At 38.7% G+C, this 18156-nt stretch overlaps 1 protein-coding gene across 5 annotated transcripts in view; it reads right to left on the minus strand.

Moving 5' to 3' along the window:
* Nucleotides 1-18156, minus strand: part of RBM33 (RNA binding motif protein 33) — a 135115-nt gene that overhangs the window by 91374 nt on the left and 25585 nt on the right. For 3 of the 5 annotated variants that reach the window (XM_012445296.3, XM_064368110.1, XM_012445294.3), the window contains exons 3-6: nt 14944-14992; nt 9408-9484; nt 7183-7501; nt 3098-3217 (exon numbers count right to left, since the gene is read on the minus strand). In XM_012445296.3, coding sequence (XP_012300719.2) covers nt 3098-3217; nt 7183-7501; nt 9408-9484; nt 14944-14992 — 565 coding nt within the window. Of the gene's footprint in view, nt 1-979; nt 1480-3097; nt 3218-7182; nt 7502-9407; nt 9485-14943; nt 14993-18156 lie in introns of those variants that run through there. The other 2 variants (XM_012445298.2, XM_064368168.1) reach the window with 2 other exon arrangements.

The raw sequence follows: 18156 nt of genomic DNA on the forward strand, positions 1-18156 counted from the left end.
AAATAAACAAATAATTCCACTATTTACCAGTGATCATTATTACCATGTCCATCTGTAACTACACAGACTTATATTTTTGAGAATTACACACACACATTTAGATTTGCAGTTATAGGGGAGCTAAAAGGGAAGAATTCTATCATCTTGCCCTTTACACTTAACGAACGCATCACGAGCACCTTCCCATGCCAAACAGAGCTAAGACAACACTTGGTATACCACATTCCACAGTAAGGTTAGACCATGATTTATTTAGTTTTCTATAAAAATTTACATTGGTTCCATTTATTTTCAATGCTGCAAACAAATATTTGATACATTTATCTTCAAACACAGATTCTTTCAGATAAATTTGCTAAAGTGAAATTGTTGAGTCCAAGGACAAGAGCTTTAAAGCTTTCAATATCGTCAAAAACTGAAGAGTGTAAGATTTTACTCGCAAGCTAAGAAGTCAGTCGGCCACCATTTCATGGAAGCTGTAAGAAGGCTAAGACTCTTCATCAGAGATAATGAGGCTAGGAGAATGTTATTTGCATCACTAGCAGTAGCATTCTGCACCAGCTCCAAGAGGCCCCACTCCCACTGGGCTGTGTAAAGAGAGCCAGGTGACCTGCACAGGAGGCTGTGTTACAGGAGGGACCTCTCCACACAAGAAACCTGAATGTGACATAATGGGCAGTAAGCAAGCCTGCCCTTGGCTCCAGAGGAAGACACTCCATCTGTAGCTGTCTGCTACACCAGAATCCTCGAAAAGATATTCCAGAACAAAGGATACACAGTGATTTGTTCGCTTTGCTCACAAAACTTGCTGCTAAGTGAAGGATCCACAGAAAACTCTCTCCTGACAAGGTTTCCAAAACACTCCCTCAAGTGAATCAGACTATACCTGATCAGTGATTCTGAGGTCTGTCAATATTAAAGTAGGTTAAAATCCTCCATTTTCTTTTAATTTTTACTGAACATATTTTCACACACTTACTGTTCATGTGCTTCTTCAAGTCCTGAATTACTGTCTCACATTACTTGTCCTCCTTTTTCTCCCTCCTCCCCCACACAAAAGACACTGAAAAGCAAAGAAAAAAATCATCTGTTTTTCTTTTGGACACAGGGTCTCACTCTGTCACCCAGGCTGGAGGGCAGTGGTGCAATCTCAGCTCACTTCAACCTCAGCCTCCTGAGTTGCGGGGACCACAGGCATGTACCACCACACGCCTGGCTAATTTTTTCTATTTTTGGTAGAGATGGGATGTCACCATGTTGCCCAAGCTGGTCTCCTGAGCTCAAGTGACCCATTTACTTCAGCCTCCCAAAGTGCTGGGACTACAGGCGTGAGACACCCAGATCACCATTCCAGATCACCGTTTTTTAGAGTAGCCCTCTTTTGTTTTAATATTTTAATAAGTACAGTCCAGGAACTGAAGTTAAAAACACCTAGAACTAGAAGACACTTCCAGAAGGCACCCAAGCAATGATAATGCTTGTTAACATTCTTAAACTGCCTTACGGTAAGAGTTTATGTAACCATCATTTGAAAACAGAAATCTACAAAACCTTTCCATATTTTAAGATATGCTACAAATTATCATAGAGTATCATGGAAGAATAAAGAAAATATTGTTATCTAAATACTAAATTACAGGAAAAAACAAACAATGAAATTAATTTTCCAACTTCAAAATACCACAAATAAAAACGGCACGAAATTAACAGGCACCAAATTCCTTGGTTTTTCTCTCAACTACTTACCACCTGGAACGATCTCCACACAGTCTTCTGTCTACTTCCCTTTCTCCTTTATTAGCTACTTAGATTTTTCTCCGATGGCTTCTGCCTGAATTACCCTTTCTCAGGTTTAACCTAGACTGGTGCTAGCTTTGTACTAGGGAGAGTGCTACAGGATACGAGGCTGAACAAGACATACCTAACCTCTACTCTCTGGGTGCTTTCAATATCCTCTTTAGCTTTGTCTTAGTTTTTTGGACATTCTTCTACAACTGGAGAATCTGGGTAAAGAGTTATTTGTACTATTGTCCTTTCTCTAAGTTTCAAATTATTTCAAATAGCAAGCAAGAAAGAGAGAGAGAGAAGAAAGCACACACACAATCAAATTTAGCTTGTTGGACGGGGAGAAAGGCTATGGGCAAGAAGTGCTTCTGTTCTGTGATGTGGACAACACACACATTCATAGACTCTGTCACGGTATTATTTATGAGGGGGAAAAGGGGAAAAAAAATGTTTTCTGGACTGTCTATGTCCTTGAAAAAACACCTAAAGTAAATGCCCTAAGCCAGTAAATATCCGTTTCTGTGGCCTCTTGACAAAAGATAAAAACAGTATTAAGAAAAATTCGTGAGAAGTTCTCAGGCTGGAGAATGATTTGTGGTTTGCATGTTTGGCCCACAGGAGCTGGTTCTAGGGAAGAGAACAGCAACTATTCAACTCTATGCCTCACCTCACCCCTCTCAGTACAAATGTCATCTCTCTTTCAAGACCCACTTCAGAGTTGAGAGGTCCACCTCTTCCATAAAGCCTCCTCCACCCGAACGTCTCTCCCTCGGGGTTTCCTGGGAGTGAGCTCCCAGCACTCTCTGAGCCTCTCTTGGGAGGTTTTACTTTTTCTGTTTTTGCATCACAGGTATTTACACGTCTTTTATCTCCACTTTATTAGACTCCAATTTCCTTGAAAGTAGGAATCAAGCTTCATCATCCTTACTTCTTAAACACTAAAAAAAGCACCTAATTACAGAAGGCTTGCAGTATTTGTTGAGTAATGGTCCAAATTAACTGTTACCGACTAATTAAAAAGAATTACAGTACTGCTTTCAAAGCACTAACATATACGTCACATTTCTGAAAGATTTCAACCCACATTCCCACAAAACATTTACAACACTGACACTTAAAGGGCACACACTATCCGGAAATCACAGCATACCACAACTCACTTCCCAAGGAGTCTAGAAAGTTCAGGTTTTTCACTATACTCACAGTTCAAAGATACATATCGACTTTCACTAAAGTTAAAAAGATGCTCATTTTAAGTCTGGCAGAGGGGGAAACAGCAAACTCTGACTCTTTTTAAAAGATGAACAAATACCTCTTCGGTTTCAGGAGCAACCTGGGCATCAGTAATCTCATCTAATTCATCTTCAGCCACACAGTCTTCCTGCTCTCGCAGCCCTTGCTGCCCACCATAAGCCTGCAAGTATTCTTCATCCTAACAGCCATTAAAGAGAAAACAAGTTTTTCTCATACAGCTTTGGGGTGGTTTTTTAAGCACTTTCCGTCTTTATGATTCATGCTTACTAACTGTAGAAAATTTTCCTATGGTGGGTGATTAGCTGACTGAGCACAAAGCACGAGGCCCAGAAACAGAAGGGAACCTCCTCTGCGTGTTCATGCAAACAAAGCACATCATGCTGGCCTGGCCATAGGGCAAGTGTCGTGGGCTCTGCGTCAAACTCCAAGTGCCCTGTCACACAGCTCAGCAAATCAACAGCAAGGAAGAGCCACCTTCAAAAGAAATGGTGTTTGTGCTCTCACTAGGAGCTCAGCAGCAGGAGGGGGCTGAAATCATGTCCAACTCTCACTATTTTGGTGACAATGCAAAACAACAAAAGTGTCAACAATTAAACACAGGAGCTTTTTAAAAACCACATTTAGTGTGTTTCTCCATTAGGCCCCTTTCTCGAATGAGAGGAAGATTCCAGGTTTTGTATGAAACTAAAGGGGTGTATTAGCTAGCAAGCACCCCGCCTAGGTAGGTGGAAGAAAGCAGGCAAGGGTTTCTGGTATTGCTAACAAGTGACAATATCTGATCCTACTCAGTGGAGGCAGACTTCCCAGGGTCCCAGCCTCCTTGCTAAAAATGACAGTAAAATGGCTCCAAGGCAGATAATCCCAAACAGTGAACAACCTGAACAACCTAGAGAAATTTAACAATCTACTGTATGGCACACGACAGTCTCATCTAGAACCCCCAAAGAAAGCAGCTGTATTAAGGTAACAAACCGCCTTAGTTCCCACAACTGTCTCAAGACAATCTGAACACAATACATTTTATTTTCCAGAAAAAACTGTTAGCATCCTATCAAAATAACAACTATCACTACCCATGAATCACTGGCAGCAGGACATTCAGATTTCAAATAAAGCCAAATAAATGATGCTAATCAAAATCTTTAGCCAGTGTACAATGGAGTACAGTCCACACTCCTGCATTCTCACTGGAAAACAAAAATCTGCTACCCTTGACATAAAATGTCGACCTGAAATTGTTTTTATAGAACAATAAAACTTCAATCTACGTTAATTTTAAAGGCGTTAAATAAACTGATTGCACTTAAAGGTAGAAGTCACACAACAATTTTCTAATATTTTGTTGACTAAACCAATATATACTCTTTACTAATACAAGAGTACACATTTTAAAATGAAATTACAATTCACTCTCAAGAACAGCACCAGCAAAATTCACAGGAAAGAACAGCAGAGCTGTGCATCCAGCTTTGTTGGTATCTTTGGACCTCCCTTTCTTTACAGGGGACAGCAAACCTTCCCATTGTACATTCTCCGGTTTCCTGATTCTACTCCCAGTTATGCACCAAAACCCCTCCACGTGGCTTTACAGGTAAGTTGCAACAGATACGCATTTCAGAGTTCAAGTCTGGCTTTAGAGTGGGGGTTAACAAACCCAAGGGAGAACAAGCCATTTAATAAATTAAAATGCCATTGGGATACACAGAGACACAGTCTACTCATGTGTTCATTAGTCTAATGGTGAATAAATCATCTGGGCTTCAGTGGTAGCCTCAGAAGGCAGAGAGAGGCTCCCACTGCCAAGCAAGGTAAGAGTACTTCACACTTTAATTCTGTGTATCTCCTCGTGTTCAAGGAAGTGGCCATTTCAGACCATTCAGACATTACCATTGGGATCATCACAAAACAAGAAAAGAATGACCATGCCTAGAATACTACATTTTTGATGAACTGATAGCGCTCACGGAAAGACATTTAACTATGATTGCTTATCTTTACACTTTACAACTCTGTATGAAAACATTAGGACACTTTCAGAATTTCTAAGTAATTTTCTTTTTTTACTTTAAGACTTTAATTCTGAAAAAAAAAATTCATTTTAATGTGGAAGAATACTATTATTATTAAATTGCCATATTTTCTTCTGAATCTTAGACCACAAGATGTTGGATCATTAAGTTGGATTGCATTACAACTGGGGCCTATGTGTAACCTCAAGTTTGACAGCAGAATACAAGAGAGGGAAATTCCTCACTTAGAAATTCTCTTTACAACAAACTCTGCAAGAACACCCAAGTGAAAGAGACCTCCTATGTAGCTGTGCACACACATTCTATCAAGCACTTTCCACGCTCTGATCTGTGCCACCTAGGACTAAGTTCACAGGCAGGGCCAATGTTCATGTGACGGTTTAGCAGCATTTGTGTCCGCAGTGCTCAGACATCAGTAAAGACTTGTTGGACTGCTGGATTTACAGGGGGTAGGATCCCAGGATGATTAGCCAATCATCTTATTTTACTGATGAGTAACAGAAATAATAAAGTACTCTAACTAGACAATAACTAGGCACAATTCTAAAAGATCTTGGTTTAATTTTCAAAAGGCATTTTAAATTACAGTGTCTCACTTTAACAGCATACAAAAACACCAGTAAACCAGAAGGCACGTGCCTACACTTAGTGAAGGATTATCAAAACAAATTATTACAGGGTTATGGAAATAACAAGTCCCCCATGATTCCTTTGGCATGATTCTATTTATCAAAGCTACAAATATTTCTCATTACTGTACCAACTAAAGAGCAAGCATCAACCAAAAATATTTTAAAACTATTGGGGGCCAGGCACAATGGCTCATACCTGTAATCCCAGCACTTTGGGAGGCCGAGGCAGGCAGATCACCTGAGGTCAGGAGTTCAAGACCAGCCTGGCCAACATGGTAAAACCCCATCTCTACCAAAAATATAAAAATTAGCTCGGTGTGGTGGTGGGCACCTGTAATCCCAGCTACTCGGGAGGCTGAGGCAGGAGAATTGTTTGAACCCAGGAGGTAGAGGTTGCAATGAGTGGAGATTGCACCACTGCACTCCAGCCTGGGCAACAGAGTGAGACTCTACCTCAAAAAGAAAAAAGAAAAAGAACTACTGAGACATCTAAACACAATCATGGCTAGAATTAAATAATCTAAGGTTCCACATAAACAATCCTTTTCAAAATTACTCATACATTTGACCGAAATTCAGCAACCTCTAAACTTTTTTCTGAAACGAAAGCTTACTCTGAATGAAGACATAAATACAGAAAAGCAGGGCTACTCCCACTGCAAATGGGCTCTTAGGGCCCCAGTTTTGCATACTTCTGTCCCCATTTCAACAGCCCCATTCACTTGGCCCCCATGGTGTTCTCAAAAACCGTAAGATTCTACTACAGCCACTGATATCACATCCTTCCCTCATAAATTTCATTACATGCTTATTTTAAAAAACAAATCTCTTTTGATGATGAGTCACTAAGAGATGAGAATCTTACACTAATACATTTTTTCTTTCTTTTTGGTTCAACTTAAAAAAAAAAACTACCAAAATCATCTTTCTGAAATAAAAACTCAGCACAATCTTGCTTTCTGATTATAGATGACAAATTATATGTGACATTTCCTAAACTAACCTCCAATTTCTTTATTCAGGTTTAGACAGTTCTCAGTTACAAAAAGGATGAATGAACAGGACATCAATCACTTTGGAATATTAGCACCTTAAAGATGTCTTTAGCAGGTCAATAATCTTTTCACCTTAGAAGGACTTTATCAGATCTTGTCTAAAGCCTGGATAAAAGCTCTGCATTAAGTACTTCTAACAATTGACAGTGTATCCCCACCACACAAAGCTGTTTTCTTCCTTAGGGTACAATCCTCAAGGTCACGTTTCTTTGCAGCCTTCCAGAATGACAAAGGAGCATTACCTCTGGCCAAACAAGCTGTCAACACAAACTTTGTCATAGCTCAGATAAAGAAACTGGCAGACAGTGATAATAAGGTCTAATTTCCCCTCCCTCCCAAGGGAGGTAAACAGATTTCAAATCAGTCTAGAAGCCTATGCATGGGAAGTCAGGTTATCTTTGGCCATACAAAGGAGAAAAGACTCACTGTAAATTCATCTAAAGGTTCATTGATTTCGATGTCTAACACTTCATCAGTGTAAAGTTGCTCCTCCTCCGGCTCTTCCACATATTCTATTTGGTCTTCTGTCAACTCAGCTTCGTGGCCTTCATACTGTCCTTCTTCTGTGTACTCTTGAGTATACAATTCTGATCCATCAGATTTGTGATAAACCAGTTCATCCTCTCCTTGTTCTTGTTCATACTCAGATTCCTGTTCTCCAGATTGGTCGTTAGTGTTGTCAGACAGTTCAAATGATGTAACCATGCCAGATGTAGCATTCAGACTAATTGTAACACCCTGAGAACTAGAGAGGAGGAAAATACAAAAAAAGGCACCCAATGAAGAGAGGAGCTCAAAACTAAATCATTATATAAATAGCTTTATATTTATATATTTTATAAATAAAGATTTAAACCATGACTGGTAAAAAGTTATTCCAGTTACTGACAAATGCACATTACCTCCAACAGTGCTCAAAATGCTGCACAGAGCTAGTGCCCTAAACCCTTAAAGCATACAGCAGATTTGACCGTGCTATATGGAGGTGGCCACAGACTGGTAATGCATATAGTGCCTCTACTTACCATCAGCTGCAGGTTATTTGACCAAAAGCATTAAATCAACTACAGATGAAACACATGTAACTGGCAAAAGTCCAAGACTGAAATCAAATAGAGTATATTTCACTCTAATTTACAGAATGAAAGAGAAACTGCTAAAATTTCAAAGTAAAATCAGGAGTATTATTCTATAAGCAGAAAATCGCAGTTGAAATTTTAAAAACAATTTTTCTTTCTTGCATCTATGATAGAAATTATAAACTCCTGTTTAAAAAATCAAAATATTAAAAATTTGAATGAAAATACATTTATGTTCAAATAAATAAAATGTATATCAGTCACAAATATCTTTAAAAATTGTTCATAATTTCCAAGTAAAATAAGAAAGAAGTTTTGAAACTGCAAAAAATCATGTTCCACCTATTAAATCACAACAGTTAAATACCAAACAATAAGGTGCAAGATAACATTTCCCACACAAGATCGTGCAGATAAATCTATGTTCACATATAGTACCCGATCCTAACAAAAAATTAATATACCTCTTAGACTTCAAGACACTGTGGCTAAAAAACTTCAATGATGTATTTCTAAATGGCAACCTAACTAACTCAAAAGGTCAAAATATATGATGTCAAAGAATGGAACTGGGAAATTTATCTGACTGGTAATTTAAAACTATATTTTTACCTGTAAAAATTACTTTATGTTAGAAAATCTGTTACAAATCCATGGCTCAATAATAAATGGCACATATTTGTTAATTACATTTATAATCAAGCAGCTTGTCTACATTTTCCCGATGTTTCCTCATAATATTAAAAAATTATTCCACCTACCAGAGTGTCTCTCTCCTCTTATAATATAGTTTACCGTATGTCAACAACAGAGAGCTATTCCTATCAGTCATCTAGAGTCTAAAGTACCATTTCCCAAAGTGTCCAAAATGGTAATCCAGTGAACGGTATAAATAAACTGTCTAAAATGAAAACAACGCAGCAACAACCAACTGCAACAGTGTCAAACAGCCCAAGGCCACGGCCCTCCAGCCAAATAAAGTAATTCTTTGAAAGAGCAGTATATATCCGTACTAAATGTTCATAACCTGCACTGAACAGAACACACAGAGGTCATTAAATGAAAGACCTACTGATTTTTTTTTTTTTTTTTTTTTTTGAGATGGAGTTTCACTCTGTTGCCCAGGCTGGGTGCAGTGGCATGATCTGGGTTCACCGCAACCTCTCCCTCTCCGGTTCAAGAAATTCAACTGCCTCACAGGCTCTGAGTAGCTGGGACTACAAGCATGTGCCACCACGCTTGGCTAATTTTTGCATTTTTAGTAGAGACAGTTTCACCATATTGGCCAGGCTGGTCTCGAACTCCTGACCTCAAGTGATCCGCCCCACCTCGGCCTCCCAAAGTGCTGGGACTACAGGCATGAGTCACCACACCTGGCCAAGACCTACTGATTTTAAACAGCTGCTCTGTTTACAGAACAACCATATGGCTTCTACTAATATTCCATTTAGAATGTAATTATGTGTTAAAGATATAAGGCATTATTCAATTACATTCCATTAGAATTATAAATAACAGTTCCTATCAATTTAGTTAAATAAAGAACATTTAAAATGAGGTAATACTGAGTACCTGAAATTTTCTTCATCTTCATTATCACTCTGTAAAAGATCATCATTTAGCTCTTCATCTGACAAATCCGACTGATTCTAATTAAAATAAGAAATATAATTAATGTATGTCACTTCCATAAAAAGGCTTGTTACAAAGTACAAAATTACACTGACTGAATTGTTTCTAGCCTTATATTAAAACGTTTGCCACCCAGAAGGCTTTCTGGTCACCAGCGGACAATCAAGAGATCCCACACAAGGCAGCTCATCTTCAGATGCCCAGGCAAGTTAAATGTAAAAACACCAAGTCATGATCACATTTACTCTCACACAAAAGAGAAAAGGTAAGAGGCCCTCTGGGGGAGGCTTACAAACAAATAATATTTCCTTATAATACCCAAAAAAGAAAGATATCCTTAAGGTACTACTAAATTTAACAAGCTAATATCCAAAACCTAAAGATTTTTTAAACAACATAAAAAGTGTAATTACACTTAGAAATAAGCAGATTTTAAACAACTGAATCACTAAATTGAAGAGACTATAATAAAACTTTGATTTTTCCAACACAGATCACACATGAAAATAAATGTTAGCAGCTCAGTTCCCCACTCCTGTTCTTGATGGTGCTCCTACCTATAAGCAGAGAGCCTAGCTCTTTTGCCAAGAGTTCCAGGTTTTCTTAGGTTAAATATATTACAGCATCTTAGATTAGGTTGGTGGAGGGGGGGTGTTATTCATACTTTCACACTACTTATTCACACTTTCCTCCCTTTTTAAAATTACTTATACGTATAAATGATATATATAAATTACTACTCCCTTCATAAAAGACAGTCAAAGTCACATACACACTGTCATACACACATATTCATTCTTAAAAAGTAAACAAAAAATCAGCCTGGTTTTCTACTTAAAGGTGAACAAACAAGCAGTCTTTTCCTGGTAGTGACACCTTATAAAACTTATCCGCATACTTTATTACAGTATTTCTGACAGTCAAAAACAATCTTACTAATACTTCTTAGTGGCACGGGACTCAACCTAATCACTGACACCACAATAAGATAAAAATAAAATAACACAGGTAACATACTCAGTTTACTTGCATAAAGGAGAATGGCTATGTGTGATAACAAAACAGACTGCTTAACCAACAGAAAATGAGTTTCTGGCCGAGCGAGGTAGCTCACGCCTGTAATCCCAGCATTGGGAGACCGAGGCAGGTGGAACGCTTGAGGTCAGGAGTTCAAGACCAGCCTGGCCAACATGGTGAAACCCCAACTCTACTAAAAATACAAAAAGTAACTGGTCGCGGTGAAGGCTGCCTGTAATCCCAGCTACTCAGGAGGCTGAGGCAGAAGAATCGCTTGAAACTGGGAAGTGGAGGTTGCAGTGAGCCACTGCACTATAGCTGGGTAACAAGAGCGAAACTCCGTCTCAAAAAAAAGAAAACGAAGTTTCTGTTAGGTGACCACATAACCTGTCATCCACACAGGACTAGTTCTGAGACTGAAACAAGATGCCATTATGATAGTGAGAGCTATGAGCCAGGCCTACCACAGATAAGCCTCAGTTTGGCTGCCCGACTCAGCAAATAAAACCTGAGGAAATCTTTAAAAATTAGTAATTCAATGGGAGACAAATTTCATTCGAGAGCCTGCTTCTCTGGGCTTTTCAGTTAAACTCTTAGTATCTGTCAAAAATCAACAGCCAAGAATGCCCCAAGCAAACAGAAAGAGAATGCATGCTGTGGTGGGCCCTCCTGGGAGTTGAATCTCCCTCTGAGGATTCAACCTTCCTCTCTGGCTTTTAAACCAACTAAGTAACAGACACAGGAGGCGATGAGCACAATATCCACTTAACTGAAAAAGCTGGAAGGGAGAGCTAGGCTACATCCTTGAGGCCAAAGTCGATTTCAACACATCCTAAAGAACTGGAACAGGTTTCTCAGGCTCCAGAGGGTTCTGCTCAGGATGGTCTGCAGGAAAGCAGGGCCATAGATCCCAAGAGATGAAGGTATAGCGGCCACAGATGCTAGTGAAATCTTTTCTCCCAATCTTTCCAAACAGGTCATTTCTCCCATGGGGAGAGAAACATATATGAAAGAAAAAGAATGGTTCCCTCCACTACTCCTAAGAACACAGAACCTTGCTGGAATAGCCGGAGTTTAAAAATGGGAAGAAAATGGTTCCTAAAACATTCTCCGACACAGGCATCTATGAAACAGAGCCACCCCAATGTATCAGGAGAATATCTGTCCAACACTAGTCGATGAAGTAAAATACAAAAGCTAAGGAAGAACTGCAAGCTGGCAGCCAACTTCCACCTCACTCTTACCCGATTTCTAAAAGCTCTAGCCTGGTCACATCAGCCTGCTTGATTCTAAATTTAAAACCTTAATTATGTATTTAAAACTGAGCCCTAACAACCTCCCTTCTTGACACGAATGAACTTGTCCCTGACAGTCTGACCCGTGTGCCATCCTCAGTGCTATCTGTGCCTCAGGAGTCTCTCCAGACAAAGGCTCATCACTGTGCATTTGGTGGGGGCCCCAGTGGGAGAAAGACGGTGGTCAGGCAGCCAGTGTACACATCACTGTGAACTCCACTCACAGACCCCGTAGTAATTACCTCACTAATAAATACATGAAAAACATTCCATCATTCCACTCTCACTCCAAATCAAATAAATAAAAATTAAACCAACCAGAAATCAGTTTTCATCTATCACACTGACAAAGATTCTTTGTAAAATGTGGTATCAAACACGGAAAGGTGAAGGCAATGCTTATTCACTGCTGCTAGGAACATAAGCAGATCAAACATTCCTGGAAAGCAGCTGGCAATACAAGACAAGAATCACGAAGTATTTCCACCCTTAGGCCAGAATTCCTCTTTATAGAAACCTTCTAAGAAAAAAATCCCAAAAGCATGGTAAGATTTGTTCATTAAAATATCATCATAATGTCTGAGATTCAGAAGATAGGGAGGAAGTGGGTAAAGGGAAAGCAAAACAGCCTTGAACTGAAAATGGCTGAGGCTGGGCGACTGACAGAGTAAACTACAGTGTTCTCTCTTCTTTTATATATGCTTGAGGTCTTCCACAAAAAGGGTTTTAAAAAAAATCATAAGCAATGAGTTGGAAACAACCTCAATGCACCCAAGAGTGACTAGGTATACTGTAGAATATACAAACACTGATATATTATGTAGCCATTATAAAATATTTTTAAATAACCCTAATGACAAGGGGGAAATGCCAATGATACAATGTTAAATTAAAAAGAAGTAACATTTTCTATCTATATTTCCTTTTTTTTGACACCGAGTCTCACTGTGTCTCCCAGGCAGTGACCAGCAGAGTGCAGTGGCATGCTCTCGGCTCACTGCAACCTCCGCCTCCCAGGTTCAAGCGATTCTCCTGCCTCAGCCTCCCGAGTAGCTGGGATTACAGGTGCCCGCCACCATTCCTGGCTAATTTTTGTATTTTTAGTAGAGACAGGGTTTCACAGTGTTGGCCAGGCTGCTCAAACTCCTGACCTCAAGTGATCTGCCCACCTCGGCCTCCCAGAGTGCTGGGATTATAGGCATGAGCCACCATGCCCAGCCAATATTTCGATCATATTTAAAAACACATGGGAAAAGAATAAAAGACAGATGGCAAAATGTTAGTCGTGACTGTTTACATCAATTTTTTTCAGGCTTTCTTTGGTTATATATTTTGAACACCTTGATTACTATAAGGTACAATGCATTTATTTTATGTTAGGAAAGAATAGAGAAGAGGAAAGGAGAGAGACACATCTTCTGTCCCAATGTAAACACACTTCCGAAATGTCCACAGCAGAGGCAGCCCCTCCACTGAGACATCAGAATGCACTGTCACTCAGCATGCTCCAGTTCCAGCCCAACGTGAGCAACTTAGGACCATCAACTCAGCTAAAAAAGTAAGCTGACTTCCCCCAGAACAGTCAGCACTACTATCCAAACCAAATAGTATTTCTCCATCTTTACTGATAATAGTACTGACCAAAGCTTTTATGAGAGGAGATCATGTGTGTATCAAAAGGGAATTATTACAGCTTTCTGGAAAGAAACACAGGGCAAACAGTGACATGAGGCTTGCCTACAGATAGAAATCCAACTTCACATCAAAGTATTTTACTTACATTTAAACCTTTTAACATCTAATTGTTATTCTTCATTAAAGCGTCTTAAATAGAAAAGTATCCACTTTGGGTACATAAGTACAAGTGAGAGCACCTCAAAGAGTGTACAAAATAATTCCCCAATACAGGATAAAAACAGTGGCCTTTTCCCCCAACGACATGACAAAGAAGGACTGAGCATCCCACTCACACTACAACATGCACCAGCTACAACACTCTCTCACTAGGCTTTCATGTTCAATTTATATGGATGTTATCTCCTACTAACTCCTATTAAATCAAGTGGATTTACAACTAACCACACTAATTCTTAGTAGAACTGATGGCAGAGCCATCTAAAGGAGGGAAAGTGGGGGTAGACCAAAGCCAGGCTACCTGCAGACTGATGATGCAGTAATAAACAGAAATCAGAATGCAAAAGTGGCTGTAAAAGAATTCTAAAATACATTCATGCATTAAAATGCTAGTCATGCAATATAGTAAGTTACAAGAAAATGGCAAAACTGGTACTTCTTCTAGGAGATCTTAACTACATTACAAATGAAATTAAAAGGGAAATCTAATAGGATGTGATAAATCAGTCAAAAGATGTGAACTTACCACACTATTTGAAATATAGGTTTATACTACTAATATTATTGGTGAATTTCAACCTAAAACTATAACAGCTTGAGTATAACTATTGGTAGTAACAAACCATCATAATTTTATGACTTTTAAAAACTAAGCCTAAATAACTATGTTGATAATGAGAATAGAAAGTGTTTTTAAACTGTTAATTTAAAAAAAAGTAGCATTTCACTGTCTTGCCTTACAGTTCTACTTCCACGTATGTTTTATAATGTTGGAAATACACGGGCAGAGTGTGTGTGTGTATACATGTATATATACACGTATATATACACAACATTCACAAAATTTTTTACTTCATCAAAAAGATTTAGAAAAACCTACATTGTTTTAGACTTTTAGTCTTATTGATTTTAATGTTTATCATATTTGAGTATGTTTATCTTTAGGCTTATTTCTGAATGCCCCCAAACAGTGAAATACAGAACAAGTATTCAAAGTATTAACCTCCAAATGTGACCTTCTGTTAGGGCAAGGAACAGTTTTATGTTAATGCTGTCACAATCTAGTACCTGCTGGAGTGCCTTGGACAAAGTAGAAACTAATCTTCAAGGATTTATTTCTTGAGTTATAATTACCAGAGGACTTACTAATAAACAGTAAATTCTTTGTACACTTAAAAAATAACTCAATTTACAAAATGTTAATCTATACCCAACTTTCCAGTAATGAAACCCATGTATAAGTGATGTATTGCTATATTTTAAGTACAATTAAGTGACTATTTCATTTCAGAAGGACATAAATTTCTTACCTTTTTGCCAGATAGCAAATCTTCTCCAAGTAAATCATCTTCCAGTTCGCTTGGGAGAAAGAAAAAAAAAAAAGACATGTCAATGATTATTCCCATAAAACTCGAAAGTTTGCAGGTCACTTGGAAATTTACCAAGAACTCTACAGCTCGGGTACTTTTTTTTTTTTTTTAAGACAAGGTCTCACCCTGTCACCCAGGCTGGAGTGCAATGGCGCCATCTAGGCTCACTGCAACCTCTGCCTCCCAGGTTCAAGCAATTCTCCTGCCTCAGCCTCCCAAGGAGCTGAGATTACAGGCGCCCTTCACCATGCCCAGCTAATTTTTTGTATCTTTAGTAGAGACAGGGTTTCACCATGGTCTCAAACTCCTGCCTCATGATCCACCCACCTTGGCCTCCCAAAGTACTGGGATTACAGGCGTGAGCCACTGCGCCCACTCAGCTTGGGTACTTCTGTGTTAAGTTTGCTATACTTTCCTTTTTCTTTGTTAATAATAAAAATGTACTTTTAAATGCACAGAGAACATTTAATTATGAGAAGGCTTTGCTATAGGTGGTGCCTCACTATACTTCTAATCTTAGTTTTGCACCTTAATATGGGATCTTAATCTCTTTGAACCTGTTGAATAATAAGTAAAAGAAGAAGCTGCAATATAGTAAGCCATATCTAAGCTTTCTCCTATCTTTAAAAACCTTTAATGAAGGAAAAGATGCTCAATATAATTAATTAGGAAGATAAAAACCAAAACCACAAGAGACCATTTGACACTCATCAAACTAACAGAAACTGAAAAAATAAATTTTAAAAACGATGAGAACATAAAATCAAATCACAGTAACTAAGGGAATTATCTTTGTATAGCAATGGATGTCATATCAGTGATTTGCAATTTTTTCCAGCATACTTCTGTCTTAAATGATTAAAAGCAGGCTTTCTCCCTATTTTTACAATTAAAACAGAAACCCTTAGCAAATCAAAAAGCTGAAGACATTTTCCACTACATTTATTAAAAACAAGAGTTGTTTAGTTGATAAAAACGACTACCACTGGATTGTTTTTAATTCTGGGAAAATCAATCTCTTAGAAGCAAATTATCATTAAAAGCCAACATACAGACACATACAGGAAAGAAATACAATTAGATGGACTACAGTTCTAGGTGCAAATACTCATGGAGATTTAACCGCATCAATATTCTTATTAGAACTGCTACTTTTTAAATGGGGGCTCTGGTTACAAAATTCTATAGGTTTTGAGAAAGCTGCAAAAGCACCATTTTACCAAAAACTCAGGTTTATGTTTAGCATGCTATTTTGCAGGATACTAGAATCTCCAGGAATGCACAAATGGAGTTATAATGAAATGTGTGTTCTGTATAATACCTTTTAGAACTAAAAACCTGACAAATATTTTAATTCATGCACTATAGACTTTATTCATTATTTTAAGTTATTCTGCAATGAGTCCTATATCCTCATTTTACAGATAAATAAAATAAGGACAAGACATTAAATAACTTGCCTAAGGTCACACAGCACTGACAGATGCAGGACAAGAATTTAACAGCCCTTGAAAAGCAATCTTTCACAGACTCCTATAAGATAGTTACAAGAGAAAAACATACAGCTTCTTCCAACATTTTAAAACCACTATCATATATTAAATACAATTTTTGTATCTTCAGTGCTCCGATTACCCTCCAGAGGCAGGGAGAAAACAACGCTCTCTAGTTAATCCCATTTGAGAATTTGACTCCAGATAACCAAAAACATACAAGCACCTCTTTGACAGGCACTCCTCTATACCATCACCTTAAGTAACTAAAAATGGAATGTGATACCAGTTTCCCACGGTGCACTAACTGACAAAGTCATAAAAACAGGTGTTACTAATTACACAAGCAAAAATCTAGAAAGTATCTGTGTCTTTTGCTGACAAGTGCCTGGAAACAAATCAACCTTTAATAACTACTTATTTCTAAACAAAAACATTTTTAAAAAGATAAGTAAGCATATCAACTATAAAATGAGTAGAGAAAATGAAGACTGGTCCTTGTTTCATGACTAATAAGAAACAGGACGGGTAACAGTCCATAGAGAACCACAGCAAGCATCAACAGCGGCCCCAGCGATCCACAGCCTCCGCTCAGCACACTTCTGTGCCAGGCACCACTTGACATGTTCCACACATATGAGCTTTCAACTGACATCATAACCCTCTCAGGTAGACACTTACCCGTTCCCATTTTTAAAATGTGAAAACAGAGACATTAAGATGATAATTTGGCCAAGGTCGCCCAGATAGGAAGTGGTGACACCAATGAGAGTCCAAGTCCTAACTACTATGCACACACCCACAGAAACTACGTGGATCTTTCTTCTTGTCATCGTAAAGCTGGACCCTCACAAAGGATGTACACATAGGAATACATTTATTACATATGTAAAACTATATCAACTCTTGCCAAAAACAACAATGAACTAATGGAAATGACTGGTCTACATTTGGCAATTTCAAAGGGGTAAGCAGCGACTCTGGCTGACAGTAGCAGTAAGCGATCCAGGAAATAAAACCAAACAGTGGGCTGATGAAGAGGTTTCCTGTGTTCAATTCCAGAGCCCCCTAAAGATTCCACCTGTAATCACAACTTGAGTACAAACAACCTTTCCGGCAGGCATTTCTCAATTCTCATTAAAGCTTATAGACAATGAGGTCTTTGAAAGCATGCCTATTTTTACTTACAAACAATTTTATCCTAAAAGACGTTTTTCAAGAAACAAGTATTTGTTGTCAGCCACTTGTCTGCAGCCTTTCAAAACCAGAAGTGAACTCGACCACTGTACGTGGGGCCGTAGTCTCTGGGTCCTCCCCGCTCCAGTCCACTCTCTGTCTTACTTGCCTGCTCTGTGCCTGGACTATGTCCTCCAGGGGCAGCTGGCGCAGGCTGTCCTAACCTCTGGCTTCCAGATGGAAGCCTCTCACTTCTCACCTGAAGGGATAGAGACTACAGTATCATTCCCCCAACAGCCCTCACTGGGCCCTAGGACACCACTTCCGACAAGGCCTGGGCAGGAACTGGTACTCCTTGGACAAGAATGAACTCATTAATTCTTTAACCTTGCCCTGTAAATAGACCCTTCATTAAATTTCTTCAGTTAAAACTTTTTGGGCAGGGTGTGGTGGCTCACGCCTGTAATCTCAGCACTTTGGGAGG

Source organism: Aotus nancymaae, unplaced genomic scaffold, assembly GCF_030222135.1.
Source record: "Aotus nancymaae isolate 86718 unplaced genomic scaffold, 86718_ANA_hifiasm-v0.15.2.pri h1tg000002l, whole genome shotgun sequence".
NCBI classification, from domain to species: Eukaryota; Metazoa; Chordata; class Mammalia; order Primates; family Aotidae; genus Aotus; species Aotus nancymaae.